A 15,937-nucleotide genomic window follows, 5' to 3' on the forward strand; every position below is an offset into this window, starting at 1 on the left:
TTGGTCACATTGGTGAGCAAAGGAGCTTCACATGGACCAGGTGCATTGAATGGGTTCTTGGCAATGATGGGGTTGGTGATGAAGGCCTCACCCACTCCCCACTTGTTCTCAGCGCGAATGCGGAGCTGGTACTCACGGCCCTCGATCAGCCTCTGTACCACAAACTCATTGATGTCAGCTTTGATCTTTCCAGCCGCCTGGGCCCATTCCATTCTGCTGGTCTCACGTTTGTCCACGATGTAGTTGGTGACAGGAGCCCCGCCATCCAAAAGAGGAGGTTCCCATGTCACCTTGATGCTTGTGGCAAACACCTCATCATGTTTGACATTAGTGGGAGGTCCAGGGACATCCAGAACCTTGACCTCCACTTCTGCTGTCTTGGATCCGCTGGCGTTCTCAGCCAGAATGGTGTATGTTGCGGTGTGTTCCTTGGTGACCTTGCTCATCTCCAGTGAGAAGTGTTCCCTCTTCTGGCTGACCACCTGGCCCTCGCCTGACTTGAGGCTGTCCTCTCCTCTCTTCCAGGTGACTTTAGGCATGGGTTTACCAAACACGTCAGCTTCCAGCAGCACTGTGCGTCCAGCCTTCAGTGTCAGACCCTTCTGCATCGCGGCGTTGAGCTCAATTCTGGGCGGAACACTTTCAGCCTGGACCAGCACGGGGTCAGTGGGTTCAGAGGGTTTGCTGATGTTGACCGCGGTCTTGGCGATCACTCTGAACTGGTAGGTTAGCTCTCGCTCCAGTCCTGTCACTGTGTACTCCTCTCTGGGACACTGCTGACTGCTGGTGTTGCAGCGAAGCCACACGTCACCCGGGACCCTCATGCTGTCCACGTAGTAGCCAATGATCTTACTGCCACCATCGTTCTTGGGTTTGTTCCACACCAGTGTCACACTGTTCTTAGTGACATCCAGGATGTCGGGTTTACCTGGGGCGTCAACAGGAGTCCTAGCGGTGACAAAGTCTGTCTTCTTGCTGGGTTTGCCCTGTCCGGCGCGGTTGATGGCAGACACTCTGAAGGTGTACTCCAGACCCTCGATCAGGCCGGCACATGGGTACTCTGTGGAGCGGACCACTGTGTCGTTGGCCTTCACCCACAGCAGGCTGTTCCTCTCCTTCCTCTCGATATAGTAGCCGGTGATGGGACTGCCGCCGTCAGTCTCGGGTATGTCCCACGCCACAAACATACAGTCTTTGTTGCACTTGTTGATACGGCAGTTGAGGGGCTCGCCAGGAAGATCGAAGGGGAACTTGGCGACCATGCGGTCGGACTGGACGGGATCAGAGATTCCGAATCGGTTCTCAGCGCGGATGCGGAAGATGTACTCCTTTCCTGGGATGAGTTTGCCCAGTCTGCAGCCGGTCTTATTAGAGGAGACGGCAGTGACCCAGTCCCCTCTGGACAGGTCAGATTTCTCCACCACATAGTTGGTGATGGGACTGCCTCCATCCTCCAGTGGTTTGTTCCATGCAAGAGTGCAGGCGTCTGAGTCAATGTCGCTGATCTCAACGGGACCCTCTGGAGGCCCAGGGATGTCTTTGATGATGATCTTGATGGTCTCTTCCGCCTTGCCACCGCTGTTTTCAGCCACCAGGGTGTAGTCTCCAGTGTCCAACCTCGTCACATCTTTGATGATAAGCACACACATGTTTCCTGACTTGTGGACGGCCAGGCGGCTGGAGGAAACCACATCTGCCCCCCCGCGCATCCACTTGCAGGTGGGAGCAGGTTTTCCAGAAACCAAGGCCTCCACCCTCAGCTTGGCTCCGGCTTTGGCACCGGTGCTCTCTGCCATGACGATCTTTGGTTCCAACGTCTGTTCTTTGATCTCGGTGGCCTCTTTGGTCTCGGTGAACAGACTGAGCCCCATAATGTTCTTGGCAGCCACTCTGAACTTGTATCTTTTTCCTTCCTTCAGTCCACTGATGGAAACGCTGAGGCCCTTCACTGTGGTGTAGGTGTTCCAGACGACCTCCTCCACCTTCTTCTTCTTCTCCTCGTCCTCATCCTCATCCTCATCCTCATCCTCATCCTCATCCTCTTCTGGCTCTGGGGCAGGAGGAGGTGGAGGAGGTGCCTCCTCTCCTTCAGGAACCTCCACAGGTTTTGGTGGTTCGGGTGGAGGTTTGACCTCCACGTACTCCACCACATAGCCGTCTATCTTGGCCCCTCCATCACTCATGGGTTTCACCCAGCCCACAACGGCACTGTTCTTTGTGATCTCCAAAATGTCAATCTTCTGGCAAGGCTCAGGTTTGCTGACAGGATCGCAGGCCACGTAGGCGGTTGGCGTGGCCACAGGTACTCCAGGGCCGTACTGGTTGACTGCCCGGATTCTGAAGTAGTACTCTGAACCGTTCATCAGGCCGGTCACCTTGAAGGGAATCTCGTCGAGTAGAACCTCGGCCTTGACGCAAGCCCACGTCTTGCGGTCAAACTCACGCTTGTCCACGCAGTAGTGAAGGATCTCGCTACCGCCGTTAATGTCTGGGGGCGTCCAGCTCAACATGATTGAGCTCTGTGTGAGGTCAGTTGCCTCCACATTCAGCACAGGTCCTGGGGTGTCCAGAACCTTGACGTTAACAAACACAGCTTTCTCTCCCGCTGCGTTCTTCACGGTCAGGCAGTACTTTCCAGAGTCGTTGCGGGTGCTGTCGGGGATGACCAAGAACGTCATGGTATCAATGATGTCCACGTTGCCCTTCCTCACCACGTTGTCCACGCCCATCCTCCTCCAGGTGGTCTTGGGAGGAGGTCTGCCTCTGATGGTGGCACACAGTCTGATGGGGCATCCAGCCCTCACCGTCACTCCCTCCTTCATGTTGGCATCCAGCGTAACCTCTGGGGTCTCGAGTATCTCCTTAGGCTTGGCGGCTGCACCCAGGTCACAGGGCAAACTAAGTCCCACCTGGTTCTGGGCAGACACTCTGAACTCATAGAGCACCTCCTCGTCCAGGCTGCTAACAGTGAACTCGCACACCACCAGCTGGGCAGCGACGTTACACCTCTTCCAGCCCTCGTCTCCCTTCTTAGCACTTCCCATCACTCTCATCTCCACCACATATCCGATGAGGGGAGCTCCTCCGTCAGACACAGGCTTGGTCCAGCCCATGGTGATGGAGGACTTGGTGCTGTCCAGGACCTTCATGTTGGTGGGGGGAGCCGGGGGCTCAACAGCATCCTTGGCAGTGATCGTTCTTGAAGGCTTGCTTGGGTTGCTAAGTCCAATTTCATTGACAGCTTTGACTCTGTACTGGTAGTCATGGAGTGGCAGAAGGCCAGTGACAGTGAATTTGGTTCCAGGGATGGCTTCTTTGTTGACAGGAGACCACCTGACAGCATGCTCCTCCCTCTTCTCCAGCAGGTAGCCTGTGATTGGCTTGCCTCCATCTTTGTCTGGCTGCCACCACTCCACGGTCATCTCTTCTCTGGCGATCTTGGTGACCTCCGGGGCATCAGGAGTTCCTGGTACGTTGAACTGAGTTCCAGCGACGATAGCCTCGCTCTCCACTGCAGGACCGGGGCCCATCTTGTTCTCAGCACGGACTCTGAAAATGTACTCGTTGCCCTCGACGAGGCGCGTGACGTTGGCTTTGTTGGTGATGACAGCGTTGGAGTGGACAGACCAAACTCCTCTCTTGGTCTCACACTTCTCGATAATGTAGTTGTAGATATCACAGCCGCCATCATCCTCTGGGACTTCCCAGGACAGGTGGCACCTATCTGTAGTGATGCCAGACACCTTCAGGTCATTGATGGGGCCGGGTCTGTCCAGAACATTGAGCACAGAGTGAGCAGAGCAGGTTCCTGCACTGTTGGTGGCAGTAACAATATATTTGCCGCTATCTGTACGCCTGGCACCTGTAAGCAGGAGCTTAGAGTAACCAGCAGTGGTCTCAAATGTCATCCTAACACCCCGTCTGAGCTCAGCTGGGTTCTCGTTCTTCGTCCATTTGAATTCAGGTTGAGGTTGGCCCTTGATTGTAGCCTCGATGTTAACGGTGTCTCCAGCCTTCACCACCACTGTGCCATCGGGTGTAATTTTAATCTGAGGTTCTGCCAGGTGCTCTTTGACCAGGATCTCAGGTGTGGTCACCCAGTTGCTCTCTCCTCCCTCATTCTTGGCCTGGACCCTGAACTCGTAGATCTGGTTCTCAATGCATCTGTCTGCCATGAAGTATGTCTCCTTGATAGCTCCTTTGTGCAGCCTCTCCCACTCCTCGGATTCCTTGGGCTTCTTCTCCACGTGGTATCCCAGGTTGCGGCTGCCTCCATCGTAATCTGGCTTCCTCCACTTGAGGAAGCAGAAGGTCTTGCCGATCTCTGCAGCCTGGAAGTCATTCGGTTCACTGGGTTTCTCAACGGGATCCACAGCAAGAATGGCTGTCTTGGACTCAGTGGGGGGGCCGACGCCAATCTTATTCTCTGCACTGACACGGAATAAGTACTCACAACCCTCTGTGAGAGAAGCCTTAAACATTCTCTTAGTGCAGTCATTGGCCGCCACAGTCCATCCTCTCTGGCTGGGCTGACGCATCTCTATGGTGTATTGAGTGATCTCAGAGCCTCCATTGTCCTCAGGGTTCTCCCAGGAAACAATGCAAGACTTCTTGGTTGCGTAGGCCACCTTCAGGTTCTGGATGGCTCCTGGAATATCAAGCACGTTAACGATGACAGTGGCCGTTGCACTGCCGCTGCTGTTCTTGGCCAAAATGGCATATTTTCCATAGTCTGATCTAACTGAATCATTGATGACCAGCTCACACATAGGGTAATTGTTGTGCGTCTCAACACGCTTTTCTCTGCCCAGAGCCCTGGCATCCTTAGTCCATGTAATCTCTGGGTCAGGCCGGCCCTTCACCCTGGTGATCAGGTTGATGATCTGGCCTGCCCTAACAGTCAGAGTGTCACGGCATGAACAATCCACCACCACCTCAGGAGGCACCAGGATGTCCTTGGCTAGGACGGTCTCTGCTAGATCCCTCGGCTCACTGTCCCCAATAAGGTTACTGGATCTGACACGGATCTTGTACTCTTGTCCCTCAGCCAGGCCTGGCACTCTGAAGGCACACATCTTGATCAGTTCTTTGTTGATTCTATCCCACTTGGTACTGCCTGACTTCTGGGCCTCCACCACGTAGCCCAGGATGGGGCTTCCTCCGTCTCTGTTTGGCTTGGTCCAGCAGATGTCAGCATAGGCCTTGCTCCAGTCCTTCAGCTTGAGGTTGCCTGGAGGTCCGGGCTTGGAGAGGGCGCGAGTGGCCTTCATGGGGTCAGAGATGGGTGAGGGCTCACTGATGCCAGCAACGTTCTCTGCAAACACCCTGAACTCATAGCTGTTGCCCTCAAACAGGCCAGAGACTCTGTACCTAATGTCCAGCACGGGGGTCTTGTTGACGCGGATCCACTTGCCAGTCAATTCTCTGCGTTCAATCACATAGCCGCTAATGGGGCTGCCTCCGTCGTAGTCTGGCTCGGGCCACTCCAACGTTACAGCGTTCTCTGTGATGTCAGAGCACTCTGGGAAGCCTGGTGGGCCAGGGGGATTGAACAAGTGCTTCGCAATAGTGGGAGGACTCTCCAGGGGAGCTCCAATACCGATCTTGTTCTCTGCACGAACACGGATAATATACTCACGACCCTTCTCCAGTCTGGACACTTTAGCCTTGGTGGCGGTGCCAGTGGAGCTGACCACAGACCAGGGCTCCCATGTCTTCTTTGTATTTTTCTTCTCCACCACATAGGCGATGACTGGCGTGCCGCCATCATCATTGGGTGCCCTCCACTGGATCATCATGTATTCGGGAGTCACCTCTGTGATGTTGACAGGACCGATGGGAGGCTCTGGGACATCCAGCACGGTAACATGCAGGGCAACGCTCTTGCTGCCTGCTGGGTTGGACACAGAAAGGACGTACTCTCCAGAGTCTCCTCTCTCCGACAGAGGGATGCTCAGGACAGTAGATGATCCCACTGTATCGATTGCGAAGCGTCCCTCAGACACAATCTCCTTGTCATAGCTCAGCCACTTGGGTGTGGGGATGGGGATGCCAACCATGGTAGCTGGGAGTACGATAGCATTTCCAGCTTTCACAACCAGACCTTCTATAAGCTTCACATCCACTTCAATAGCTGGTGGCACTGGAGAAAGAGACAACAGAGTTAGGACAGAGTGTGATACAGTATACAATAATGTTATACAATATATCTAAAGTATATGTCAGTAAAATAAACCGAGCAGATCTTACATGTCTTCTCTTGGCAGGTGATAGGAACGGTGGTGTCGGGCCGGCTCACGCCGATCGCGTTCTGAGATTTGACTCTGAAGCGATACGTCTTGCCCTCCTCCAGGCCAGTCACATGGCAGCGGTCGTCGTCCACCGTCTTGAAGGTCACCCAGTCTGTCTGGCCCTCAGACACTTCCTGGTGCTCAACAATGAAGCCTGTGATGTCACTTCCTCCAGTGCGTTCAGGCCACTCCCAGGCCAGCCACACCTCTGTCTTCTCTACATCGGTGTGGTGAAGGTTCTTTGGTGGGCCAGGAGGATCTGTCACAGGAAGGCACAAAAGTCATCACTTATTAATTATGAAGGATGATCATTATCTATCATATCATATCTACAAGTGACTGGTATGTTAGTATACTACATTACTGTACTAGTGACTAGTATGCTACAGTCTACACAATAGTACACAATAGTACATTATGTATGTGTTGGTAGTACTACTCAGTAGCAGCAGTACTCACACTTAGGATCCATAGCCTTGATGGGCTGCTTGGTGGTGATGAAGTCACTTCTGCCAAACTGGTTCTCAGCGGCGACTCTGAACATGTACTGGGTGCCCTCCATCAGGTAGATGGCCATCAGAGACGGCTTCTTATTGGACGCTGAGACGGGCACCCACTGCTCGGCAGCCACGTCCTTCTTGTGCACCACGTAATGGGAGACCACGGCCCCTCCGTCGTCCTCGGGGGCCTTCCAGGTCAGGTAGCAACTTTCGCTGGTCACCTCTGAGATTACCAGGTTTCTGGGCGGGGAGGGTTTGTCTGGAGGACACACAAAGGAAACAGAACAGTGGTTTAACAAACCGTCCAAAGTAGAATCAATCAATGTATCACATTATTAAGCATATGGCCTGCTTTGGCCATCGTACATTATTCCTTTGATTATTGGCTCCGGTTGGCACAGTTTGCATGACAGATCACACTCACTCAGGACGAGGACAGACACCGTGGCCGACACCGTCCCCACTGGGTTCTCAGCCGTCAGCGTGTAGTTCCCGGAGTCGGGGCGGACGCACTTGGGGATGAAGGCCTTGCTGCCGCCGGCGGTGGTGGCGACGGTGATGTGCGTGGGCATGTCGCCGTCATTCTTCTTCCAGCTGAGGGTGGGCAGAGGGACCCCTTTGACGCTGGCACTCAGGGTGATGGGGGTACCCAGCATGGCCAGGTGGTCCCGGGACATGTTGGCATCCAACAGCAGCACCGGTGCCTCTGTACACACATATATACATCATTAAATAATCACAGTGTGAATTAATGTAGCTACCTATTATGTTGCATTTTAATGGGCAGAATATACAACTGAAGTTAGCACGTTTGTAAATCAATCTTGAGTACAATGTATTTATGATGTCTGCCACGTATAACTTGATGCTGTTATAATTATCATCCCCTTATCGTTTCTTCTATCACTGACCAAGTCTGTCGTGGACTTTGATGTTTTCCTTGACGTAGGCGGGGTCCGATTTCCCCGCGGCGTTGACGGTGTAGATCCTGAAGAGGTAGACTTTTCCGTCCTCGAGTCCCGTCACCACGTAGTTCAGGTCGGGACACTCCTCTGGGGTCTTGTTGGCCTGCTCCCACTCCACCTTGCCGGGCTCCTGGTACTCCACCAGGTAGCCGAAGATGCGGCCCCTGCCGTCGTGGCGGGGCATCTTCCACTTCAGACTCACCGAGTCCTTGGTCTTATCGTAGGCCTCCGGCGTGACTGGAGGGCTGGGCAACACTGCAGAGCCATAGGAATAGTTTTAAACTACCACAGAGGCCATTGGATCCAATAAAATACAATCTAACACAAACGCACAGCAGGATACAAAAATACACTGCAGGTAGTGTGTGCTATTCACGTTGTAACATACAGTATAGTGCATGTAGAACAAACTTTCTGGAATCGTGCATGCCTAATAAATATGAAAAGCAAATACATTCCTATATAGAACATAACAGAATGAAATCTAACCGATGGGGTCCTTGGCCAAGATGGGTTTGGATGGAAGGCTGGGGTCTCCAGTTCCTAGCTCGTTCTCAGCCATGACTCTGAACTCATACTCGCAACCCTCAATCAGGTCCTGGACTCTGTACTGTGTGTGGGGGTACAGGGGGTCCCTGGTGACGCGCGACCACCTCTTGGAAGACACCTCCTTCTTCTCCAGCACATAGTTGTTGATTGGCTTGCCACCGTCTTTGGGTCTGGACCACAGGACCAAACAGTTGGTGCCGTAAACCTCTCTCACCGTCGGTGCCTCGGGGGCCTCTGGCACTCCTAGTGACGATGACACAGAAGAAACACATTGTTATAGGGCTGTATCGTTAATCGATTTAATTGATTATGGAAAATAAATTATCATTATTAAAAAGACAATTATGTGGAACAGTTATTGTGAAAAGTATACCAATGAAAGATTATAAATAACGATTAATTTGCGAAGTATACACAGTATGACTTTAATAATAATGACGTTGACATACTGAAGAGGTCCTTGGCTCTCATCTCCTCAGACTCCAGGCCGTCGCTGATACCGTACATGTTCTCAGCACAGATCCTCATCACGTACTCTCTGCCCTCTGTCAGCTTGGTGATCTGAGGGGCAACAAACAGAAACACATACAATGGTGAATAATTGTAGTGGAATAAAAAGGTTAATTTACTCAAGTAAATTTAAAGAACAGAAAAAATGTTACTTAATTACAGTACTTAAGTACAGTACTTAAGTACATGTACTTAGTTGTACAGATAATGTGTAAGAATCATGCAGACCTTGCAGGTCAGCTTGGTGGAGGCGGCGGTGACCATTATCCACTGATCCCTGTTGACATCTCTCTTCTCGATGATGTAGTTGGATACATTCACTCCTCCGTCGTCCATCGGGGGCTTCCAGGAGATCACCATGTACTCCCTGTGCACCTCATCGAAGACCACGGGACCCACCGGAGGGGTGGGGCGATCTGGAACACCACACATACACGCACGTTAACAGAACCGTCAATTATGGCACTTCAACGTGCGATTGGTCGAGGACACATTCTAGAACAATATATTTTGATCACTATCAGGCCGTCAGTCCCAACGTACCGACTACGATGATGTTGCACACTCCCTTCCTGGATCCGATGCTGTTCTCCACCACCACCACGTATCTGCCGCTGTGCTCTCTCTTGGCCTTCATCAGACCCAGCGTAAAGGTGTTCACCGTGTTCTTGAACATCACGTGCTGGTCCGCCTTCAGCTCCACGTCGTCCTGGAACCACAGGATGGACGGGGCGGGTTTGCCCGTGTAGCGTCCCTGCAGCTGGAGACTCTCGCCCACGCGGATGATGATCTTATCGCGGAAGTCCAGCTCGATGGTCGGAGGTTCTGGATGAGACAAGTTGGGAACGTGAGTATTGCACTGGACGAGACACAAGCTCTGATCTTGTAGATCTGCTATTTCAGCTAGTTTTAGTTTTGTTTGAAAATGTAAACAAAATAAATATGAATTTATGCAGCTGAATGGGAATGATTCAGACAATTATGCGAATAATAACCGTGCTCATGCAACTGTGCAATAATTGTAGCTCTACAAGTACAGTATGTATTCAGTATATGTACTATATGTACAGCACATGGACATATGTATATGCATCCCTCACCCAGCTCGTTCCTGCAGGTGATGGGCTTGGTGCAGAAGGAGGGCTTGCCCGCTCCGATCTCGTTGACGGCGGCCACCCTGAACTCGTAGGTGTCTCCCGCCCGCAAGCCGTCCAGCGTGAACCTCCGCTCCAGAAGGTCGTCCTTGGTCACCCGGGTGAACTTGTCCTTGCCGATCATACGGGCCTCCAGGATGTAGGAGGTCACCTCCGAACCGCCGTCGTTCTTGGGCGGTTTCCAGGTGACGCTGATGTAGTCCTTGGTGATGGCGGTGACCTCGATTTCCTCTGGGCGGTCGGGCACGGCTGAGGGGGAGGAGGGAGAGACGGTTATTAATGTGTCAGTTAATTTGATCAAATCGACTCAAGGGGTTGTGATTTTTATGTTAATTTTTCCTAGATCGATTACTTTCTCTATTTTTTGGAAAACTAAAACCGTGTGAAGCTTATTTTGTATGTAAACACAGCGTTAATCTGTCGTCGCACGTACTGATTGGGTCTTGGATGGTGATCTCAGACGCAGTTCCGATGAACGGTCCCACACCGATGGCGTTCTCGGGCGCCACCCGGAAGAAGTAGCTCTTCCCGATGGTGAGGCCGTGGGCGACGGCCGAGTGTCCGCCGATGTTGGCCGATACTGCAGTCCAGGCCTTCCTGTCCGTCTCGCGCTTCTCAATGACATAGTTGGAGATGGGAGAACCACCGTCGTCGTCTGGGAAGCGCCAGATGAGCTTACAGGAGTCACTGCTCAGCAGCTCAGCCATGAAGGGAATTCCTACCGGTCCAGGTGGGCCTGCAAGAACACGAGGAGGAGTTAGAATTATTCAGAGATCATTTTTCATAATCGATTAAATCGATTAGTTTGATGTCCAAAGTTGTCCATGTCCTAATCTCTTGTCTCCATTACCCAGAACTTCAACGGTGACGTCCTTCTTCTTGTCTCCGGCAGCGTTTTTGGCGGTGAGCGTGTAGACTCCCTGGTGCTTCCTGGTGCAGTTCTTGATGACCAGAGAGGAGCTGATGGCTGTGGTCTCCACGGCCGCCTCGGCAGGGAGGCCGGCTCCGTCTCTGGTCCAGGTGATCTCCGGCGCTGGCTGACCCGACACGTAGGCGATGATACGGATCACGGCTCCAGTGGGGACCACCATCCTATCCTTCACGGACGCGTCCAGGTCCACCTCAGGAGCAACTAAGGACAGGATGAGAAGAATAGATGATTAGTGTTAAGGTGGTAAGTGAGAAGAGAGGAGAGCCATGTGAAGAGCGAATGGTTAAGAGAACTCACCAGCTCTGTCGTTGACCTCCAGGACTTCAGGGATCTCTCCAGGTTCACTGTTCCCAGCAATGTTGAAGGCGATCACCCTGAACTTGTACTTTCCACCAGTCTTCAGACCAGTAATCACGAACCTGGTTCCTCTCACCTCCTTCTCCTTGGCCTGAGGATGAAACCAGTACTGCTTAGTTAGACACCGTGGTGGAAGAAGTAGTCCAAATTCTTACATTTTTTTATAACTTAAGTAAAGGTAGCATGACCACAAAGTAGAATCTTATTTGAATAAAATAATGAATGAAAGGTTTGAAAACCAGTGGTTTTAGTTCTAACCTTAACCCAGGGCTCGGTTCCCTCCTCCTGGTACTCCACCCAGTAGCCCTGGATCTTAGAACCTCCATCCTTCAGAGGAGGAATCCATTCCAGGTCCACCGTGGACTTGGTCCAGTCGCTGATCTTGGGAGTGGGAGGAGATGGTGGGGCTAAAGGAGAGACACAGATCATGGTCAGTCAGTGTGCTAGACTAGAACGGCTGTGTTTAACCAGTAGTAGAAGAATTACTCTTGATTGTTGTTACTGACTTAATGTAGAAATGTTACAAGTGAAAGCAGCTACTTTCCGTCACTGATTCTAACAGTCTCTAACAATGTGTTCAGTTCTTACTGATGGGGTCTCTGGCGAACGTGGGGTCGGTAGGCCCACTGTAGAGTCCTGGGCCGGCCGCGTTGAGGGCCGCCACTCTGAACAGGTACTGCGCCCCCTCGATCAGACCCGTCACATCCAGGGACTCTCCCAGCGGCCCGGGACGGATGGGGTCTCGGGTGCAGCGGGCCCAGCGCTTAGACGTGGTCTCTTTGCGCTCCAGCCAGTAGCCGGTGATGGGGCTGCCGCCGTCCTCCTCTGGTTCCTCCCAGGTCACAGTCATGCCGTCATGGGTGATGTTGGAGATCTTGGGCTTCTCACACTGGCCAGGAGGAGCTACGGGAACAAGTGGGATGTTATGTCAAAAAAAACATTCCAATAACACAAAATATTAATTTTATTCACACTAGGTTACAATTAAAACCAATGTTAACCGATTTTACAGTGTGGATTATCCCAGCGTCAATGGGTACGTACCGGATACGATCCTGGCGACTTCGGGTTCACTGTCCAGTCCTTCTCCAACTCCGTACTTGTTCTGGGCGAAGATGCGGAATATGTACTCGTGTCCCGTCATCAGTTTATCCACCGTCCAGATCCTGTCTTTGGGCTCGTTGGTGACGATGGCCCAAGCGGTCCTGGACTCCATGCGTTTCCAGATGACGTAGTTTGTCACCTTGGAGCCACCGTCGTCAGCCGGCGGCATCCAAGACAGAGTGACGTGTTCAGCGCCGATATCCTCAAACTTGATGGGAGCTTGAGGTGGCCCGGGAAGACCTGGAGAACAGGAGACGAAATATCATAGTTTATAATAAGTCAAGTTAACAACTCACTAAGCTCACAGAGTTGCTATTTTTTTAAATAGAGCCTAAGTGGTTAATTCATGTCCTTTGTCCTTTCCGAAATACAGTGGAGTCAAAAAGTATCATATTTGTCTTTGAGATGTAAGTATCCAAAAAGACAAATACTCAATTTAAGAACAAGTAGGCATACTCAAGTAAATGTATTCATTATTGTCCATCAGTGACCACTACTACTTGTAATAAGAGTAATCGTACCCAGCACATTGAGTCTCATCTCTTTGGAGGCTTTCCCCAGGCTGTTGGATGCCACCAGCGTGTACAGTCCAGTGTCCGGCCTCTTGCCCTGCTGGATGACCAGGGTGCAGGTGTCGTCCGACACCATCTTGTTGATGTGCTCGTCGTACTGGATCTCCACCTTGTCGTCCGGCTTGAGGGCCGGAGCCTTGTACCAGGTGAGCGTTGGGAAGGGACAGCCGCGCACGTGGGCCACGATGCTGATGTCATGGCCCTGCTCCTCCTCCATGAACTCTCCAATCTCAATGGACGGAGCACCTGGAGAGAATGATAGACGGAGAGAAAAGGTTATCGTGGATTGTTTTTTAATACCCCTTCTGTGTGTGTGTGTGTGTGTGTGTGTGTGTGTGTGTGTGTGTGTGTGTGTGTGTGTGTGTGTGTGTGTGTGCGCGTGCGTGTGTGCGTGTGTGTGTCTTACATGTGGCGTCCTGGAGCAGAATGGGGCCCACGGTGGTAGAAGGTCTGCTGGCTCCAACCACGTTGTAGGCGGTCACTCTGAACTCGTACTCGTCTCCCTGGGTCAGGTCCTCCACCGTGAAGCAGGTGGTGTCGATATCTCTCCTGCTAACCCTGCACCAGTCCTCCTTCTGGGCCTGGCCGGCAGCCCAGCGCAGCATGTCCACATGGTAGTGGCTGACCGGAGCTCCGCCGTCGTTCCTGGGAGCTTTCCAGGTCAGAGTCAGATTTGTCTTCTTGACGTTTTGGATCTTCAGTCTGGTCGGTGGATCCGGGGGGTCTGTGGGAAGAAGAATGAAGTTCTTACTGATAGTGTGTTTAGCGTTCGTCTACTGTGTCGCTCTGGGCAACATTTAGTTCTGTTTTACATGGTGTACATCAGTAGTTCTCAAATATTTTCATATCAAGGACCAACCAATTGATACGTACTGTATCTGCCAAGTTCTTCAAAAATAGCTGATCTAAAATCAGCTACTTTTGAATAGCCCAAATATAAAGTGGGGCTTATGTTTTTCGTTCTGTTCCTCATTTTACTGGGGAACCCCTGGAACACTCCACTTTGAGAACCAGTGATGTAAATAGGGTCATGTGTTGTAGCTGTTTTTGACATACGGATGGGATCTGTAGCCCTGGCTGCCTCCTCGGTCACAACAGAGGGTCCAAATCCGAAGATGTTCTCAGCTTTAATGCGGAACAGATACTCATGTTCGTACATGAGGTCTGTAACCACCAGAGATTGGGCCGCACACGCCGGGTTCACCTGGGATATGAGATAACACAGATAAGAGATGAAGGAAGTCATGTTTTGACAATATCCAGGAATACAAGACAGTAAAAACAATAAGACATAGACTTGTATGGTGATTGTGTTACTAACCTTGGTCCAGGCCTTTCCATGGACAGTCTTCTTCTCGATGAAGTAGCTCTTGACTCTCTCTCCTCCGTCACACGCTGGGGGCAACCAGTACAGTCTGCAGGTGCCTCTGGTGATGTCAGTGACCTTCAGGTCTCTGACGGGTCCAGGCAGATCTGGAGAGACAACATCACCATCAAGTATGTGTCAATAAAAGATCAGGTTATAAAGGATAGATTTCATACTTCTTTCTCTCCTACATATAAAGCACCTTTAATATGGTGCAGTTTGGGTGACGTGACTTAACTTAATATAAATAAAATCCTCATTGTATCCTTATCATGATCATTAACGTGTGGTCCTTACCGAGGACGTTGACTCGGATTTTGAGGTTCTTGTGTCCGGCTGCGTTCTCTGCGCTGATGATCCATCGTCCGGTGTGGATCAGCTGGCTCTCTGGGATGAGCACCGCAGAGCCGCTGTCAGTGGCCTGAACCTACAACACAAAAACACACGTTAAAAAAAAACAAGAAATCATACTCGTGAACGGCAGCCGCCCAGGCCTGGAATTGTGATGGTAAAGTATTGTTGCGTACCTCTGAGTCGATGGGCAGAGTGTGGATCTCGTCCTTCTTCTCCGTCTCGGCTGGCCCATCGTAGGTCCAGGTGAGTTTGGGAGCTGGTCTGCCGGTGACCGTGACGGGGATCCTCACACTGCTTCCAGCCATGATGTTGAGCAGCTCGGGAGCACTCACACCCAGGGTGAGGGTAGGCTCAACTGGAGAGATTGAAACAACACAATAAAACCTCAATGTATCCTCCATGGAATAAATACAGCTTGTATAAACGAATAATTATAAAATAATACTATATATATATATATATATATATATATATATATATATATATATATATATATATATATTTATAATGAATACATACTGAGGATATCCTGGACTATGATGTCTGCAGTCTTGGCTGGTTCGGAGTTGCCAGCAGCGTTGACAGCGTAAATCCTGAACTTGCATTTCTTTCCCTCCTTCAGCTCAGGAACCGTGATCTCTGTGCTTGGGTGAAGCTTGTCAGCCGGGTTCACCCTCCTCCAATCGGGAGTGCCCTCCTCGTGCACCTCGATGATGTAGCCCTTAATGGGACTCTTGCCGTCCTTGTCCGGAGGGCTCCAGCTGAGCGTGATGCTGTCCTTGGTCTTATCCTTAACCGCCACCGCGGTGGGGGCGCTGGGGGGGTCTGGAGAGGAGAGCGCGTTACAGTTTATTTAATGTTGGAACCATCATCACCTTCCTGGTAGGTAGTGTTACGTGATATTATTATTTGATAAAACTAAATGTTTCTTGTTAACATGTAAACATGGCTGAACATGGCTGAGAAGAACATGGTAAAGTGCTGTTGTGCATTTCAAAAGTGCAATCATGACTAGCTTGTGCTGAACTGGTCATGATTGCACTTTTGAAATGCACCAACAGCACTTTACCAAGACTGTGCTGGTACATTTTTAAAGGATTGCACCATGGCACTTGGCACACAGGGGATGGTAACTTTATAGATAAATTCTGTTTTAGATTAATTGCACGTCATGGGGATTCTTAAATGTTGTTTATGTTGTCTCCAGTTTTTAGGACCTTTTATGTTTTATGTTTTTTAGACAGGCTTCATGTTTTTATGTTGCACTGCAAGTGACTGAGGGGGA

At 51.1% G+C, this 15,937-nt stretch overlaps 1 protein-coding gene across 1 annotated transcript in view; it reads right to left on the minus strand.

Moving 5' to 3' along the window:
• ttn.1 (titin, tandem duplicate 1) overlaps positions 1-15,937 on the minus strand; it is a gene marked incomplete at both ends in the record, with an annotated part of 155,201 nt that overhangs the window by 46,826 nt on the left and 92,438 nt on the right. The window contains 23 exons of the mRNA XM_080752838.1: positions 1-6,142; positions 6,250-6,549; positions 6,750-7,049; positions 7,215-7,496; positions 7,702-8,010; positions 8,245-8,547; positions 8,754-8,865; positions 9,043-9,230; positions 9,358-9,639; positions 9,915-10,217; positions 10,402-10,704; positions 10,819-11,100; positions 11,197-11,347; positions 11,515-11,663; positions 11,845-12,159; positions 12,301-12,600; positions 12,882-13,178; positions 13,339-13,656; positions 13,989-14,136; positions 14,254-14,405; positions 14,596-14,725; positions 14,826-15,007; positions 15,172-15,477. The exon at positions 1-6,142 is cut by the window's left edge and continues 851 nt beyond it. Coding sequence (XP_080608964.1) covers positions 1-6,142; positions 6,250-6,549; positions 6,750-7,049; positions 7,215-7,496; positions 7,702-8,010; positions 8,245-8,547; positions 8,754-8,865; positions 9,043-9,230; positions 9,358-9,639; positions 9,915-10,217; positions 10,402-10,704; positions 10,819-11,100; positions 11,197-11,347; positions 11,515-11,663; positions 11,845-12,159; positions 12,301-12,600; positions 12,882-13,178; positions 13,339-13,656; positions 13,989-14,136; positions 14,254-14,405; positions 14,596-14,725; positions 14,826-15,007; positions 15,172-15,477 — 11,554 coding nt within the window. The remainder of the gene's footprint in view (positions 6,143-6,249; positions 6,550-6,749; positions 7,050-7,214; positions 7,497-7,701; positions 8,011-8,244; positions 8,548-8,753; positions 8,866-9,042; positions 9,231-9,357; positions 9,640-9,914; positions 10,218-10,401; positions 10,705-10,818; positions 11,101-11,196; positions 11,348-11,514; positions 11,664-11,844; positions 12,160-12,300; positions 12,601-12,881; positions 13,179-13,338; positions 13,657-13,988; positions 14,137-14,253; positions 14,406-14,595; positions 14,726-14,825; positions 15,008-15,171; positions 15,478-15,937) is intronic.

This window comes from Nannobrachium achirus, assembly GCF_963921795.1.
Source record: "Nannobrachium achirus genome assembly, chromosome: 22".
Classification (NCBI taxonomy): Eukaryota; Metazoa; Chordata; class Actinopteri; order Myctophiformes; family Myctophidae; genus Nannobrachium; species Nannobrachium achirus.